The sequence below is a fragment of the Aspergillus stella-maris genome (assembly GCF_047715825.1).
Source record: "Aspergillus stella-maris strain CBS 113639 unplaced genomic scaffold BDV14scaffold_30, whole genome shotgun sequence".
Taxonomy (NCBI): domain Eukaryota; kingdom Fungi; phylum Ascomycota; class Eurotiomycetes; order Eurotiales; family Aspergillaceae; genus Aspergillus; species Aspergillus stella-maris.
Window position 1 is genome coordinate 138154 of NW_027396824.1, and position 17224 is coordinate 155377.

The 17224-nt window shown below is 50.7% G+C and overlaps 5 protein-coding genes across 5 annotated transcripts; 2 read left to right on the plus strand and 3 right to left on the minus strand.

Annotated features, from left to right (window-relative positions):
- Positions 1-689: 689 nt before the first annotated feature.
- On the minus strand, positions 690-5545 carry BDV14DRAFT_190025 (T-complex protein 11-domain-containing protein; the record flags this gene model as incomplete). The annotated part of the gene is made up of 3 exons (XM_073771284.1): positions 690-1843; positions 1973-2270; positions 3737-5545. The coding sequence occupies 3 exons, from the start codon at positions 5543-5545 to the stop codon at positions 690-692; spliced, it is 3261 nt and encodes a 1086-aa protein (XP_073627720.1).
- Positions 5546-7330: 1785 nt separating this feature from the next.
- On the plus strand, positions 7331-7985 carry BDV14DRAFT_71869 (uncharacterized protein). The gene has a single exon (XM_073777367.1). The coding sequence runs from the start codon at positions 7522-7524 to the stop codon at positions 7873-7875; it is 354 nt and encodes a 117-aa protein (XP_073627721.1). The 5' UTR covers positions 7331-7521; the 3' UTR covers positions 7876-7985.
- Positions 7986-8990: 1005 nt separating this feature from the next.
- Positions 8991-10854, plus strand: cp9 (putative serine carboxypeptidase; the record flags this gene model as incomplete). Its single annotated transcript, XM_073775586.1, has 3 exons — positions 8991-9933; positions 9983-10115; positions 10148-10854. 3 exons carry the CDS (start codon positions 8991-8993, stop codon positions 10596-10598), a joined length of 1527 nt encoding a protein of 508 aa, XP_073627722.1. The 3' UTR covers positions 10599-10854.
- A 1137-nt stretch (positions 10855-11991) lies between these two features.
- Positions 11992-15393, minus strand: BDV14DRAFT_71863 (putative cell morphogenesis protein Sog2). Its single transcript, XM_073777366.1, has 4 exons — positions 14762-15393; positions 14565-14676; positions 14158-14507; positions 11992-14109 (listed from the first exon to the last, which is right to left on the minus strand). Exons 1-4 carry the CDS (start codon positions 15184-15186, stop codon positions 12069-12071), a joined length of 2928 nt encoding a protein of 975 aa, XP_073627723.1. The 5' UTR covers positions 15187-15393; the 3' UTR covers positions 11992-12068.
- A 597-nt stretch (positions 15394-15990) lies between these two features.
- Positions 15991-17224, minus strand: rsm25 (mitochondrial 37S ribosomal protein mS23). The gene is made up of 2 exons (XM_073777368.1): positions 16561-17224; positions 15991-16486 (listed from the first exon to the last, which is right to left on the minus strand). The coding sequence occupies exons 1-2, from the start codon at positions 16989-16991 to the stop codon at positions 16183-16185; spliced, it is 735 nt and encodes a 244-aa protein (XP_073627724.1). The 5' UTR covers positions 16992-17224; the 3' UTR covers positions 15991-16182.

A 17224-nucleotide genomic window follows, 5' to 3' on the forward strand; every position in this document is an offset into this window, starting at 1 on the left:
GACCAGCAGCCGCCAGCCCATCCCCACGGCCTGGCGCCGCGGTATCTTCTAAACTGCTGAAGATGGAGTCGACAACAAAACCAAGGGCATGAGATGGGAACCGTGAACCAGGTATCAGGATACCAACGAGCACATGTACCATTTCTTGCTCATTATCACGCACAACCACCACGTATCATTTAGATCTACCTGCTTTACCGCGTGCCTTTTCCTGTGATTTACTTCTCTTCGCTCAAGTGGATCCGAACGAAAGTCTTCGGAATCTACACTTTTCTCAACCCCTTTTTTCTTGTCTACTTCTTTGTATGTATGTTAAGTTAAAAGCCATTCATCACGCTTGACGACCGTCAACTTGCATTGTCATTCATTTAGGCCTTAGCATCATACATACTCGAGCCACAGCAATTCCCTCCGTAGATAAACTGCATGTATCTGGTAACGTAGCCAATAGATGGCATCTGATTTGGCACTTACCTCGACTCCATGGGTAAACTTGCCTGCGGAATGTCAGTAACCCAAGGTTTTATTATAATGCGGAAACTCGCAAGCTACCTATAGTACAGTATAAATTCTAATTGAGCCTCCTGAAGCTCACGGGGCTAGAGTTCGCGCAGCCGGACATCGTCCCAACCGGCACGTTCCTTCCTAATTCAAATACATCAACTTATTCAACAACGTCCGTTCATCATTCACGCCTTCTTCTTCCTCCCACGAGACCGAGAATCAAGATGCTTCGCCGCCTGGTCTAGTATAGAAACCCGCCTCTCCGTTTTCCTCTTCTCTCTAAAACGACGCTTCTCTGCTTGCTCCTCTATATATTCTTTGTATGCATTGCCCTCCAGGAACAGGCGTGTCTTTGTCCGCTCCCATTCTAGGAATGTTACCGCTTGCACGAGGCAGTCGGCGAGGTCGTCGAGTTTGGGAAGTTCAATGGGGGGTTTGGGTTTAGGAGCGCGTTTTTGGGGGGTTTTTGGTGGATCGGTCGATGGTGATTCTGACGAGTCTGGTTCTGATGGCTGAAGGACTGCTGAGGGTTTGACTGGTGCTTTGAGTTCAATTGATGCTTTGGACTCAACCGCAGCTTCGGATTCGACCGCTGCTTTGGAGATTCGTGACCGGCCGGAAGGCTTGTTCCATTTCGTCAGGTAAGCATCCACCCACTCGGGCGTGCAGTCCATGGCAGAGATGTCGAAAGCGTCGTTCTGGAGCCAGGATCCAACAAGGTCGATTTTGAGTTTTTTGCCTTCGCGACCGGTTGTGGTCTTCTTGGCCGTTTGTTTCGCGTTGTTCGCGTTGTTTCCGTCTTCCTCCAGGGCAGAGTCGGCATCAGCGTCAGGAGCCCAGAATCGCGCGACGCTACCTGGATCAATCGCAAGTACCCTCGGCGGATGAAAGTTTTTATCTCGTGCCTTGGCCTTGGCAGTGATTAAGTTATGCGTCACGGCCCAAAGCATCCCTTCAAGAACACCAACACGCAAACTCCACTCTTGCACTGCAGCACCACCACCAGAGCGGAACCTCTGGCGCTCGATGAGGATGTGTGTTGGCTGGTACCGGGCAAATAATTGCGTGAGTATCACGTTCGCGTGGGCTGCATAGATCCACGGTGCGAAGGTCTTCACTTCCTCTCCGAATTCCGTTTCTTGCGCTTCTGGTTTTGTCTCCACGTCGCTGTTCTCGGCAGATCCGGGGACGTCGTCGTCGTCGTGGGACGAAAATTCATCAGCTGGTCCATTTGACCCCAGGCTCTCCCCGTCGAGGAACCGACTGAATTGCGGGAGACCCCGGTCCGTCGGGAGAGAGAAATGGCGCCAGGCGCGCAATATCATTGTCTCATTTTCCACTATCCAATCCCCATATGGATCCTCCTCTTCCTCCCCCCCCCCCTCTCCTTTCTCCTCCTGCCAGGCCCTCAACTCTATTTTCTTCCTTTTTAACCTCTCCCTCCACACCCTCATGTCCTTTTTCTCACACCCTCCTTCTTTTTTCTTCATCCTCTTCTCAAACGTGTCGACTACAGAGGCAGTTGGCGTCCCACGTACCTGGAAAACAGCAAACGCCATGTTCCGAACCCCCATGTCGATACTGATGATATTCTTTGCATCTACTTTCGGCCCCGGCACAATAATCGTTTTACTGTTCCAGCCTGCGGGCGTCTTGAGGTGTTCTTGAGCCCTTCTAGCGCCGTGCTCGGCTAGATTTTTCTCGAGCCTCGAGATGAGAGTCCCTTTAGGCCCCGAGACTTTGAGACCGGTTTCTTTGGCTATCACCTGCAGTTGCTTCAATTTGAGGCCATCGAGCCATCCTGACATGGGGAATAGAATAGATTGGAGTTGACAGAGTTGGGGTTGTAGATGAGATGAGGTGAGGACTTTTGAGAGCCGAAGGTAGTTGCACCCTTGCAGATTCTGGCTCTGCTTCTGCTTTTGCTTTGCCTGAAGATGCAAGGAATATGATAGATTAGAGCTTTTGGAAGAAAATGCTGTGCTGGTGGTTTCTGTTCGTGTACTTAATGTCAAGGGGCGTTGCTGTTATCGCGTTGGGAATTTTATGTTTCAGTTATGCTGGTATAGTTACGTAAGAATATACATTGCCTGCATTATTCTAGTATATAACCAGAAGTCTTACCAGGGAGAATAAGTTGAGGTAGAAACCGCACGATGTAACTGTTTTTCATTCAAAACGTGAAACATGCTAACTAGAGAGCAGGAGTAGTACAAACAATCTGGAGGACTCTTAACCACACTCAATCAGTCAGTCCCTAGTGCTTCCGAACTCCAGTGATATCTAGGTACCTACATATCCCTTTCCATGGATCGATCTCCTCCGCCATCTCCCATCCCACTCCTTCCCCCAATCCATGGACTCCCCTCCTTCCTTCTCCCCCAGAACTAGCAATCAATGCCTAGCTGCACTCTCGTTCTCAAATAGTATCGGAATTCCATTCCATTTCCTTTTCTCTCTGAAATACTCATATCATACAAGTACAACGCAAGCCAATGACTAACAACGAACAGCCAAAAGGCTACTGTAGCTCCTAGGGCTAGCTACAATGAAGTCAACATAAGGCTTGATCAAGATTAGCCCTCAGCCTCACCCTCATTCAACCCTCAGCCCTAGCAAGGCAAGGCAAGGCTGCCTTCATACTCAGCCTCAGCCTCAGCCTCGAGATCTCTGTCTCTGATATGGTGCATGGCCCTGAAGGTGATAACCTAATACTTACACTTATACTTCTGATGCAGATCACGATTTAGTGCTTACTGCTTACGCCGTATACTTTGAACCTCGTGCAAGGCGAGGCTGTCGGGGTTTCTTCGGAAATGAGACCTTATTTTGTTTGTGACTTGGTTCATATTAGGAGGACTGGGGTTAGCGTCTGGGATTTAGAATATATGGGCAGTGTATGTTTGGTGGTTGGCCATTCCATTGCGAGTTTGATACTTGCGGCATCGCGGGCCTAAGGTTGAAAACATATTCTTCAAACATAAGGTAAATTAAGGTACGCATTAGTCTTATCGTACATAATTATGACTCAAAAGAATGGTCTATTCCAAATAACAGGACCGAAACGACTCCGCCAACGTGATATATGCCCGGACGCCAGTCGTGAGATCGCCATGCCACGCTAAACTGCAATGCTAACAAACATAGAAAAGATGAGGGTAGAAATGATCGAGGCTGCAACACTCGTAGACGTGAAAGCAGCATATTAAAGTGGGAGGCGGTCATACGCCACTTCAGTTTCCGGCTGGAACATCGACTCCTCGGTGGAAGGTACGCTGTCGCGCACGTAGAGCAGGGGTGCCCATACCCTCCAATGCAGCACACCAATGTGTGCCAGACGCGTTGCGATCCGCTCAATGTCGTACTGTTGCTCGGCGGATGGATGCGAAGGCAGCCGTTGCGACTCACAGATGGCAAGCGGCGACATGTTAAGGTATTTCTTGGCTGTACTGAATGTGGCCTCCAGCAACTTCTCACGGACGGAGTTCTGAGAGTACTGAAACAAATGGCCTCTCTCGTTCAACAGGTGCCACTCCAAATGTGCTTCGATTGGGCCAATGACTTCATCCATGATTGTGCCATCGCCGCAGCACTCTGTGCTCACAAATCGCGCAATCTCCAGGGCGATACAGCGCACGTTCTTCAACCATTGAGGAGACCCCCGAATGTAATCTTCGTTTTCCTCCATCAAAGTTCCAATCCGAGACCGAAAAGTGGCTTCCGTCTGTGTCGACGGAGGAGCATATCGCCGATAGTTGTGGACAAAGGTTTCAAAAACGGACCAGCAAATGTCAAGATTGATGGCATTTTGCAGCCCTGCTCGCAGCTGCCATAGCCGCTCCGAGTCGAAACCGAAAGTGTCCGGGAACCCTGCGTCCGGGGCGTGGAAGTCAAGCAATGTCTCGGTCAGTCCTTGAAACAAAAGCGAAAGCGGCCAAAAGCCGTCGGTTTGCGCGGGATTTTTCATCCTGCGCAGTTCGTGCTCCCGGATGCTCTGGTACCATAGCAGAGAGGATTCCACCTGGAACCCGTCCCTTTCAATCTTGTTTCTCCAATACTCCTGAAGAAAAGGAATGGTGTCTTCGATTAAAAGGAAACGGAATGCTCGGATCTGATGGTTTGCAACATCCAGCTTCATGGCTTCCAGGATGGCAAATAAAGTCCGGAGACCGCTAACAATCTCTCCTGCATCCTGTCTTTGTGAACCTGACGAGACCTGCCTCACCATAGTGTCTGCCCATTCATCGCGCATAGGTGCACAATGTGTTTTGAGGAGCGCTGCAAGCCATTTTGCTATCACCACCATGTCAAGGACTCCTTTCTGGATCTGCTGCATCAGCAGTGCCACTTCGAGGTTCTCCATAATGTTGGGGTGGTCACGCTCCGGCACAAGAGTCTTCAGCACATCTTGAAGGGTTTCAAATAGGGCCGGAAGTCGGGGTTCAAAGCTTGATCCCTCATTATGATGTTCCTTAGGCCGGTCATCTCGTTGGCAGAAGGCATATACACTGATTTCCGACGCCATCGCTTCCCAATATTCCCTAGCATCTCTGCGCTTCTTCCTGCCTTTTTCACCGTCGAGGTCGGGTTTGAAATGTAGATCGCGGTCGAAGTTGGCATCCATACGAAGATTGATATTTCCCATGATGCATGGTAGATCGAGCTCGCTTAGTGTGCTCTTCGTGACCGGAGGATACCTGTTCGCTGTGACCAAGAGGTTCGTTTCTCTGGGACCAAGACCGAGAGCCGAAGGTATGGGTATCGCTCTAGACGAAGGAGAGCAAGCGCATGGTGAAGCCCTCGACGAGCTTGATGAAAGCCAAGGTTGGTGAGTATTCTGGGTGTACAAGCCATCTCCCTGCGGCCGGTGACCAGCGTCGGTTGTTTCCTTCGTATTCCTCGCATCCGAGTTGCGCGATAGGGAATCGTTTTTGGGCGAATTCTTGGAATGGCCTTGACCGTTATACAAAGGACGATCTGTGCCCTCTTCTTGCTGGCCCGGCGCATCGCGACGGGCTTCCTTGGTCTTCTGACAATCCATTTTCCATTCGCACCTGACTCACGATGCCTGACGTGGCGGTGGAGAGGGGTTCGCGGAGGATAGTCGGAGATACTAGAATCAAAGGAGAATTAAGATCAAGGGCCGTTGCAACACGCTAAGCAGTTGTCAGGGTCACGAGCATGCCCTTTCTCCTGGATGCAAGGCACTGTCAGTGACCCTTACCCGGTTGTCGGGTCGATCAACCAACGAGAAGGATAGAATAGATCCCTTTGCAGCCCTCCGGTCAGCGATTCAGTCCTTGCCTGGAGGTGGGAGAAGAAACAAGGCGAGGTAGGGGAGTGAGAAATAATAAACTTACCTGCAGACACAAGGACGGCCGATCGCATCCAAGTAGGGCAATTGATTATGCCCTGAGAAGAATAGACTCAATAGTGGGAGATAATTTCCCGCGCGTTTCGCCCGTTGCAACTGTGCCCTTTTTTGGTCCAGAAAGAGTCACCTGGCGAAAGCGAAAAAGAAAGCAACAGTAAGAAAGCCCAGATCAAGGGACAAGAATGCTTAAGGGCGGAGGAGTAGGAGGGAAGGCAACAGAGAGAAATAGAAAGGGAAGATGCAGGCAAAGCCCAGACAGGTCAAAGGGAGGCAAGCAAACAAAGGCGCCTGCTGCTCTAGCGGGAAGAGTATAACTTAGTTGTCAGTGGCACTGGGCAGAGGCAGTGGCAGACTGGCAGTAGCAGCTAACCGTTAAAGAGTCAGAGGCAGACAGGGAAGGAGCTGGGACCAGGGCGCACTGTTATAACCAATGACAAGGTGAAGAAAGACATACTTTGCTTTAAACATGCAAACGAAGAGACAGTGTATAGCAAGAAGGAGCAGATAAAGAAGGGGCGGTCTATTATTACTGAGATCAGACAACAGTCGTCAACATAGGCGATGTGAACAGCGATTGGAATGTAAAAAGTCTAAAAAGACAAGCCTCAGGCGAATCGGAAACTGAAATAAAGACTAGAAAAGGTGAGGCTTTGAGACTGCTTGCAGGAGAAGCCTCGGATTGACGGTGGAGTGAGGGTGGCCATAAGGAGATATCCCTGTGGGCATGGAGACGATTCCGGAAGAGGCTGGACAGTGGTCAATAATGGGTGATGGCAGGCCAAGGCGTCACTGCACACAGACTCTGCTTGTATCCGAAAACGGGTCAGATTGTGATAGATCTGTTAGAGCACCGGTGCCCACTGGGATCCCTGAAACAATCGTCTACCGAACTTGATCTGGAATGCAACTCCTGGATGGTTGATGGTTCGTCAATGTTCCTCCCTCGGGAATCACGATCCAGCCCTCAAGGGCCCAGGAAAGGTTGAAAAAGGGATCGCAAGTTGATCTCCAAGCGGCAGCACCAGGCAATCGGAGAGGATGCAACTTCCCGTCCTTTGCAGAGGACAATTGGAGATCACGTCCGTTGCTTTTTCTCACAGAAGGACAATCGTCGCGCATTCCTGCTGCTGCTGGCTCCATTCCCAACTGTCCCGCGTACATTTTGTCGCCTTACCAAAAGCTTCCTGATTTCTCGAATATCTGGTCGTTTTCATCGAGCTGCCGCCCCCTCGGAACATGCCGAGTACTTAGTCGCCGACCGGCTTCCTCCCCGTTTCAAAACCGACTACTTCTGTATACAATCTTTCGCTTCCCTCGATTTGTTGCCTTTCTTACTGATTCCGTCCGCTTACACTGTCCTTCAGCTTCATCTCAGAAGGTGAGTTTTGAGTTGTCGCGGCCTAGCGGGTTGGCGGGCCTCCCGAGCAATTGAGTTGTAAATCTATAATTAAAGCCCCAGCGGAGACCCATTCTTGTCACCGACATTTCGGTTAAGTATTTGAGGGTCACGGGCGACTCCTGCGGGATTCGTGGTAGACTATCGCGTTACACGCCGTGTTGGGTGGGTTTACCGGTACCCCGTACCGACTCCTGAAAACAGCTTGTGGCTCTCGTGCTGCGTGGCGCTGGAAGCCTCAATTGCAATGCTGCCATCAGCCCGCGCATTAGGGGTCGCCGATTTGTGGCTATGCGTGAGCACTGAGTCAAGTCGAGGCCTGGCCGATTGCCACGGGTCGGGGCTTCTAGTGCGATTGGCAAGCAACATGGCGCAAATTCGCCGCAGTATGACCTTCAATCGATGCATATCTTCCGTCAAGCCCTGGATATCCAAGCTGAATCCACGTCTGTCAAAGGATGGATGGCAAAATCGCTCGCGAACGGCGTACGAAGTGAAAGTCTTTCAGACCATCATGTGGTTGGGGCCCTTGGGGCCGCACACGAATAGGGAGCGGCAGAGTTGGTTGTCTAACGCCTCACTTTTCGCAGTCTCGACTTAATCTTCACAGAGCGCATGGTAGGCCGCCTCATTCTCACAACGGATTGACGCCGATGGGGACTATTTGGTTGAAAACCCAGTTGTTTACGTTCCAGAGCTCGCCACGAAGCAGCGGTGTCCTTGTTTCAAACCACACTGTGTCCCGCTCCGTTGTCCAGACGGCAAAGCACTGACAATGCGATCGCTCCTCTCGTTCTGTCATTGGTACCTCATTAGGGCTGAATGAAGGAAAGCGAAAAGGAGGGCGGACAAGAGCCTATCTCGATAGAGCACCGCTTCGTCACGACGTACGATCTCATCAGAGTGCGGGGGTGGCGCGGGAGAGGGACGGTTCATCGTCTACTGAAGTTGTATGACGTACTGCAAGATCACTTGAGCACAGTCAAGACGAAGATGAGGCGATAGAGCCCCAGAAGAACAAGCGCCAGAGTGACAAGGAACAAGACGGTATGAGCCTGTCACGGGACCGTCAGGTGGTTTCTGCCTGAGGCATTACTGGCATCTCATTACCTTTTCACTTCTCTCTCCTGGACTTCTCTTCTTTCTTCCTCAATTGCTCTCAACCCATCAATGGCGCATGACTTTAATGTCTCAGAGGCCTTGACTTTATTAGCCAATCTATGAAAGTCTCATGACAATGTGTCAACAAAAGAACTCAAGCACAAGGGTGTGAAGTTCACATACTGACCGAACTGACTGAAAGGTGTAGCAACAACGACCGCATATCCATGCCCATGAGCTCAACTGAAAATTAGGAGCCTCTCATTATTGCTTAGGAACTCTGAAAGGCCATGAAGCTCGACGACCCTGGCTTGTCCCAATCTCAAATGTCTAATCCATAGCCTGGGACAGCTCTTTCAACAATGGCGCCCGCTTGAACATCCTATTCTGGAATCAATAAGCCATACACTCTACTGACACCAGGTTATGGACAGCGCTCATTACCATGAGGCCCTCTGGGCTCATTCTATTTCGCGTGGTGAACCATGTATATTGTGTTCTTTTTCTTTTTCCTGAGGTCATCCCGCACCGCAAATTCTATATAGGACCGGCCGACGACCGTTGCTACACCCTCCTTTCGCCCATCAATTTGGCTCAATCTATTGCTCCAAAATCATGCAGCTCTCCAAGTATCTTGCTTTGGCGGCAGCCTCGTTCTCATTTCTGGGTCCAGCATACGGAGCTCCGGACGTCTCCCAGTTCAAAGTCGGTCCCCTGCCAGGCGGACCTCCACTCCCTCCCAGCCGGGCTGGGCGGCTGCCTGTTGCTCACACTGACCCAGGGATCTCTCTGTTCTTCTGGCTGTTTGAAGTAGAAGATACTATCTATGACGACAATCTGATTATCTGGTTCAATGGCGGCCCTGGTTGCTCTTCGTTGATCGGACTCACGACCGGAAATGGTCCAATTTCATTTGACGGGGATACAACTCGCATGGTTGCTAATCCCTATTCCTGGACCAAATTTGGACATGTCCTTTATGTCGACCAGCCCGTTGGAACGGGGTACGCAACTGCAAGCGAGCCTTACCCAGCCGTGGACAATGGCGTTGTTACCACCCACTTCTACGACTGGCTGCAGTCGTTCTTCGCCCACTTCCCCCACCTGCAATCGAAGCAGCTGCATTTGTTCGGAGAGTCCTGGGCCGGTGTATATATACCATACTTTGCCTCTGCCATTGTTGACAATCAAGATTCGTTCCCGCTTAATCTCCAGTCTATGACCATTGGAGATGGATCCATGGGGAATGCTCCTGCTATCTCTGCTAGGATACAGAGATACCTGGCATCGCATCAGTCCGTACTTCAGATACTGGATGATATTCTGGATGTTTTTACGGAAGCAAGCAAAACCTGCGGCTTTGATGAAGTCTTGGAAGAAGCAGCTCAGTTCCCACGACGACAAGCCTTGATTGTACCTGGCAATCCCGAAGGCGGTTTTAGTAACATTTACGACCAGACATGCAGCCCAAACACAACAACACCAGAAGTCTACGCTGCCATTCACTCTTCCTGCTACGGATCCTGTGCAACCTTCTCCACAGCGTCAAATTACCTGGGTTCGCACGTTGCAGACTTTGATGTATATGATATCATTCATGGACCAAGCACCATCGATCATCGAATTGGTCATGAAGTACTTTGGTCAAGCCGACGTCCAAGCTGCATTGAAAGTGCTACCATCAGCCTCAAACTCGTCCGGTTCAACCAGCGCCGGCGCTAACCCTCCGACAGCACCACCGTTCCTATCTTGTAGCACTGATGTCCTTTCAGCCCTTGGCTCCGATCGACCCAAGGCTCCGTGGACACCATCCTTCCAGACCTGGTCACATCGCACAACATCTCCCTACACGTCTACTTCGGCGAGTACGACTTCCTGCTGAACCACTTCAGTGCGGTACTCACGCTTCAGAACATGACCTGGAACGGCGCGCAGGGGTTCTCCTCACCAATAACGAGGTCCTTTTACTCGGACAACGCGGCTCCCAAAATACCACCCAATCCTGACGGCGACAACAACAACAACCAAACTTCGAGCCACATTCCAGAGAGCAGTGTTTCCACGGACGAGGCTGGAAAATGGGCCTCAGAGCGCGGTGTAACATACCATTTCTTCCGCAGCGCAGGACACAGTGTGTTCCTCAGCAAACCACGTGAGATGTTTGCTTACGTGCGGGACGTGGTCGTCGCCAAAAGTCCCCTGCTTAATACCAACACCAACTAGCAAGTTGAGTAGGCAACCCGCATCGACAAGGTCCAAGCACTGTTTGATAAGCACTTTTGCTCTTGCATTTGTGCTCGTGCGCTGCTGTACTCTGTGCCTGGCCTGGCCTCACCTTGCGGGGTGACGAAAATTTGTGATGTGGGATGTGAATGTGGATTGTGAGATATAGCGAACTAGACTGAATTGAGAGTGAATGAAGTGATCTGACCTCGAGGATTCCATGTACAATGTACAATACCCTGCTTTGCGATTGAACAGTTGCGAAATCGACCGACCCGTGATGAATAGTCTGGTTATTTGGGCCCTAGCTAGACCTAGAGTACCGTGCACTTGAACGGAACTTGAACCTGGAACTGGAACATAATAGCTGCTTGCTTACCAGCTTTGCTCTTTCTACTGTAGGAATAGTGCTAGCCCTCAGGTAGTCCCATCGCCGACGATTCCCCAATTACACAACTTATGTACTCCGTACTTCTGCACATTATTCTCCGCTCTCCGCTTAGTTCCCTACTATGGATACCCTATGGATACTCATTAGTCCCATTCTTGCAAGTCTCGCAAATTGTCCAGTTATAAACAATGTGGTTCAATGTAAAATACGAATCGAATCAGCTCTAAACAATCATCTCCAAGATACATTGCGCTGTCGCTGTACTGTACACCGCTATATCCAGTCCAGGTCCTTTTGTTCTTATCCTTTCTGCTCCGACCAAAACAAGAAGAGAAAAAAAAAAGGGGATGTATAAAGAAAAACAAGGACGCAGCTAGCTAATAGACATATAAAGTACGTGTACATTTCCATAATCTTTACACAGGCGTTAGATAAGTAGAAGAGAAGAGAAGAAGGAATCACGAGATCTTCAAGTCTAATGTAGTTATGTATGTAAGTATGAGTCAGACCAGACCAGATTAAGAAGGGTACTTTGTATACGGCCCCGTCGCTTTCTATACGATGGGCGCGAAGTCAAGTCACTCAGGTCTGGTCGAATATTTGGTCTGCCCGGGGGATCGGGGGATCTGGCCGTGAAGAAGGAAGCAGGCGGACCGAGCTCCTGCAGCTGCAGCTGCAGCTGCCATATGCACGGAATCCGTTCGGGAAGATTGTCTATGCAGCCTGTGGGCTTCCGAGTGGTGCGGCGCGAAAGACATCGTTGGGACGTTGACTCATTGAGAAAGAGGCTAAGAGCCCATTTTGCTGAGGTACTTCTGTCACTTTCATTGCGGGCCAGCCGAGTTGGAGAGTGTGTACGAGCACCTGCAGCAGAGCAATGCCCAAGCTCTCTACCTGCTACCTTGCGATATCCGATGTCGGGGTAAGCGAGGTAGACAAAGCACGGGTTTTCTCTTTGTGTGATTGCGTCATCTTGACCTTATTCATTGTGAGGAAAGTTCAAGGTTATTGGAGGCGGATATTTTGGAGAGTTGTTGCTGTGTAACCGAAGTCTTGATGGGCGGAATTGTCGAGGTATGTTATCTTCGAGCGAAGAAGGGTGCCTGGTTCGATGAAAGTAAGGAGTCGGCCCGTTGGAATACGTCTCCCTCGAAGAACTTGTCGCTGTATGCACTAGCAGGCGTAGAAGGAACGGTTGCTTGCGCTGCGGGCCCGAGAGCAGCGCTGAGGGGTGTAGCTGGGAGGGTGATGGAAGGTGATAGGCTTGTGTTGATCTGATGATGGTGTAGGTTATGCTGGTGAGCACCGTGTGAAGGCAGGGGAGGCCCGTATATGGCTGGCGGACCATTTCCCGGAGCCATGTCTGCAAGATAGGACCATGGGGAAGCCTCGATTAAGCGACCTGCTTCCCTGCTGGCCTTTTGAACAGGTCGGAGGGCGACGATCACCTCGGGTGGGAGAAGATGCATGCTTCGCACCTCGCGCATGTCCGTTACCAATTCGACGAATGAGTGCATAAAGGCTTTGCAGAGCTGCCAGAATTCCCGCTGGTTCCGCATTCCGCCGCCTGGTTCCTTGATCTTCATATTGGAAAGACGAAGGCCAAGAGCCTCGGATACTTCCAAGCAAACTCGACAACGTCGAATGAGATTGTTCCACAGCATCTGAATGTCAAATTCTCGGTTCTGCTCTGCAACTTCGAGGCTTCGCAAGAACTGACGGCGGGCATTTGGGAGTGCTTGAAGCGCAGCCGTGTAGGCAGCCGTAAGCTGGTAAAAGATCTTTTCAAATATCCGTTCTTCTTCTATCTCGTCTAAGCCTGTTAATGGGTTGAGTCTGGGGACCACCGAGGTAGGCATTATGGGGAACGACTCGCCGGAACGAGGAGTGGCAAGAGATGACGGCACAGAGGTATTGATGTGATTTGACCGGCTGCTCGACCGGCTTCTTGCAGCATAGCTAAATGGCGTAGGAGCAAAGCCTGGCGAGCTGACGGCGGAATGAAACGTGGTCGAAGCTGGTAGTGGTCCGTTGGTGTTGAGCTGAGGGTGTTGAATAGTTGTATCACTACGTAGTCGACGGGTTAAGAACGACGGCTCTCTTCCCCGGGTTGGAGTAACAGTTGCACCAAGGAATCTGTCAGATTCCGCAGACTGCTTGCTGATTTCAGGTACTGGTGGTCTTCCAAAAGATCTCCTCTGGGGGCCCATTGGGACCTCCAAGCCCGCACAGGCATTCCGAAGCTCAACCACGCTACCAAATATCATGAGCATTAGCGAACGAATGTAGCGCGAGTCGCCATTGGCAACGATTTTGTCTAGACTATTGCGCAGCTGTGTTCCCACATGCGAGTATGCCATGATACATGTTTCGCATTCCCTCTTGACGGCTTCATGGGACAAGCGCATTGGCTCGATGTCGCCTGTTCGTGTGCTTTCCGCGTTCTCAATGGCTTCGTTCAGTCTATCCACATGGGTGGAGGCATTGTAGAAGACAATTTCGAGACTGTTCCGGCGTTCATCGTCTCGTCTGACCACATTGATCAGAGCGTAGACGTGGGATTGGACTTGAAAGAGGGCAAAGAGGATGCCCTTCGCGCTTTTGATGATAGGATCTCCGGTCTCCCATTCGCCCTTATGCTCAGGCAAGCTCGACATCCGGTTCACTCCATCTCTAGGCCGCCTGCGCTCTCTTGGGCTGCTGGGGCTGGAAGAGTTGCTGATAGATGGTCTCGTTCTGAGGATGGATCCATAACTGAGACCGCGAAGATGGCTATTGCGATATGGCCGCATTTCGTCCAGTGTGCCCAGGTCGGTGTTCTTGCGACTAATGACGCCCATACGCTTCGCTCGCGAGGCAAACGAACCTTGAATAATACCCTCGCTGTTGCTGCGATTGCGTTCGCTAGCTCCAGGGATAGGTCCTGGCCGTCGGAGACCACTGTGCAATGCAACACCATGTCCGGAGGCGATACGGTGATGGGACTTCATTGGGATAGGAGGAGGTCGAGATAATGAAGGTGACTTAGGGTCGGAGGCGCTATCACCTGTGCTTGGGATGACCGGGAACCGGCTGCTCATGCCCCGTTTGACGGGTTTAGGTGTATCCAGAACACCATCGCTAAATCGTGGTCAACAACTATCTGCAGCCATTGATTGACAGACATACCTAAAATCATTTCTGTCGAAGTCACTTGGAGTAATGGGCTGTCGGGTCTTCAGATGTCTTTTAAGTTCTGCTGTTATCTCAACTTCCTTCTCATTATCGGACATTGTCGAAGATGCAATCTCGGCCTCTGACGTTTCTAGCACTTTTCGAAGACCAGGCCGCAGGGGATTTCCGGCTACTTTGAGGATCTGAAGTTTGTTCATATCGGATACACCCAGAGGTAGATCTTCAAGACGGTTCTGCATCACCGACAGTACCCGAAGGGATGTAAGCTTCTTGACATCTTCGGGCAGCTGGCTGATTTTGTTGCGACTTAGATCCAAAATTTCGAGGAGCGGTAAGTTAATCACCTAGAATGCCAGTCAGATCTCAACGGCAGGCTAGAAGTCAGTGACCGAAAGACATACTCCTATTGGGAATTCGCGGAAACTATTCGCTCTAACGTTCAAATAGCGGAGATGAGAACACTCTGCGAAGCGGTACGGGATATTAACCAGCTGGTTATTCCATAAGGATAGCCTAAGGCATGGTCAGTTCCCTGTCCAAGAGCAAGCACCGCCACTCATTGCTTTTGTATGCTCCCGCAGCACTCAGGATGACGTACCGTTCAACCTCATCCTTAATAACGTCGACAACCGGGTCCGGAATGCGACTAATATTCGAATGGCCCAAATCGATTGTCAACTTTGGCTTTACCACATCACCGACAGCCTCACTCCCCGCCAGAGAGCGTTTCGTTTCCTGGATCCCATTTTCCACTGCCCGGCGCGCACGCTGAATTGTCTCCTCCGGTGTAAGCACTCGTTGATTTGATTTCGACCTTTTGCCGCCTGTTTCTTCGACAGTGCCGTTTGTGGGTGTATTTTCATCCTCCTTGGGAGCAGATGCTTCAGGGTTCGATGATGACGAGGACGAGGCCGCCATTGGTTCCGGTGTATGACTGTTGCTTGTGTCCTCCTCCTCTTCAAGATCGAGATACGAGCGAGACATTCTCAGAGTATCCTCTGGACGAACCATTGTAGAGATCATGATTGATGCGAGAAAAAGAATCAAGACGATTCAATTCATCCACCTCAAAGCATGCATTCACTCTCGGTTTCGCGAGCAATCAAACAAACGATCTAAGAATCTCCGCAGCGTACATGAGGGTCGAAACCGAGCATGGTCGAGCAAAGAGGTGACGGAACACGATAGATGGTCTTGGAAGCACAGATAGGACTATTCGAGAAATGAGCGTAGCAAAGGTAGACGAAGGATCACGTTTGGTGAAGCGCGAAACAAAGGCCGAGGCCGAGACGGTCCGCCGAGTTCAAAATAGACCGGGCCCGTTTGACTGGGAGAAGTGGGGAGCAAGGGAGAATTGTTATAGTCGTAGTTTAGCGATCGGTAAGTGCAATGTCGTTTGAATGATTTGCGTAGATATCGGAGGCTCAAAGTCGTTCGCTAGTAGTTGTCAAACGCGAAGGCCGTATCTTGACTGTCGAGGATGGCGAAGCGGTTAGCAAGACACCGATAGGGAATGAAGCTCTGTCTGAGACAGGAAAAAAACACGGATGGCATTCAGAATGACCAACACAGTACGTACCAAGTTGCTGCAGCTACCACCGGTTCCCGGTCGCACTCCGCAGGACAGTTCGAGGTTGAGGTGAACCTGAAACGTTCGGAGAACTCCAAGTTTGGGTCTCGATGAGCTGCGCCATTGGCTTCTTCAATGCCTTGCAGTCGCCCAATCTCCAAGGTACAACTGCTCCTGCTACTTACTCCTTCGATATTCTGGTATCTTTTATGTCTTTTTGGCTTTGCGGTTAAGTGGAATATCTTATTAATTATTTCTGATTTTTTTTTCTTATTCTGCATGATCTATTTATGGCAGTAGGGTTTCCCGACTGACTCGCATCAAAAACACAACCTCTTGGGGGATTATACACAAGCTAAACGAAACAAATACAGTAATATACATAAGCCATTGAAATAGTCTTTGTTACCTCTCTCGCGATCAAACATGAACCGAAGAGACCAAGGAGCTCATTGGGATGCGCTTCCGCCTTCAGCACTGTCTGCCGATGACGACGACTGGTCAACAATTTGCGCTTCTGTCCTCGCCCATGTCTTCCAAACTTCGTGTTGTTGGTTTTCAAGCTCCATACCAATCTCCAGATAGGTAGGACCAAAGTTTGCGCCGGTAGCTTCCGCCTCTTCAGCAGCCACGCGGCGCTCGATATCCTCCTGCAGACGGAGTCGGTAAAATTCGCGGCGCGCGATGTCGTAGGCAGTACTCTTCGTCATGTCTGGTACATTGTTCAGGAGCCAGAGCTGTCGTTGCACGACGCTTTGTGAGGAGAAAAGTTAGCCAGAAACGCGACAACACGGCGATAAGAATGCCATGAGACTGCTAATACATACCTCTCACCATCAAGTTTCTTCCCCGGTTGCTGCATCCTTTCCCAGTTGTAGTTCACAGAGTCCTTGCCGGTGCTCTCGACCAAAATTCTAGGTCTGGCAAGTTCCCAAGGATGGTCCTTGAAGAACTCTCGACGTAGCTGGTCTTCCTCGTACCTGATCTCGACGGGCAAGAACATGCGGCTAGCTTTTTTCGGCTTGACACGCTTTTCTTGAGTCTCAAATACCACTTGCCCCTTCTTGGTTGTCAGGTCTGTTTTCACGCGCTGCCGTACTAATTGATGCTGCTGGGGTTGACCGCGCACAAGAATCTGGGCAGGAGGAATATCGCGGACAGCGTTAGTCCACAGCGGGACTTGACCTGGCTTGCCAGCAGCAAACCCCCGCAGGGTAGTCTCGCGCACTTGGAGGGCTGTGAGGTTGTATTTTCCCATGGTGAGGTCAGCGACGGTTGCTCCGAATCGCTCTCAGGACTCGAATGATGTGCTACCGGCGGTTGTCCTGCGACCGGGATCTGAGGGATAGCTCTTCGATCCTCAGAGAAGTATAACTTGACGGCTCCTGGCCCGAATAGGGGAATTGATCGCTTGTTGAAGGGTGAGTTGGATGATGGGGGAGGCCCGGGGACGAAGTGGTGAAAAGATGGATTGGCAATATGGGCGGCTCC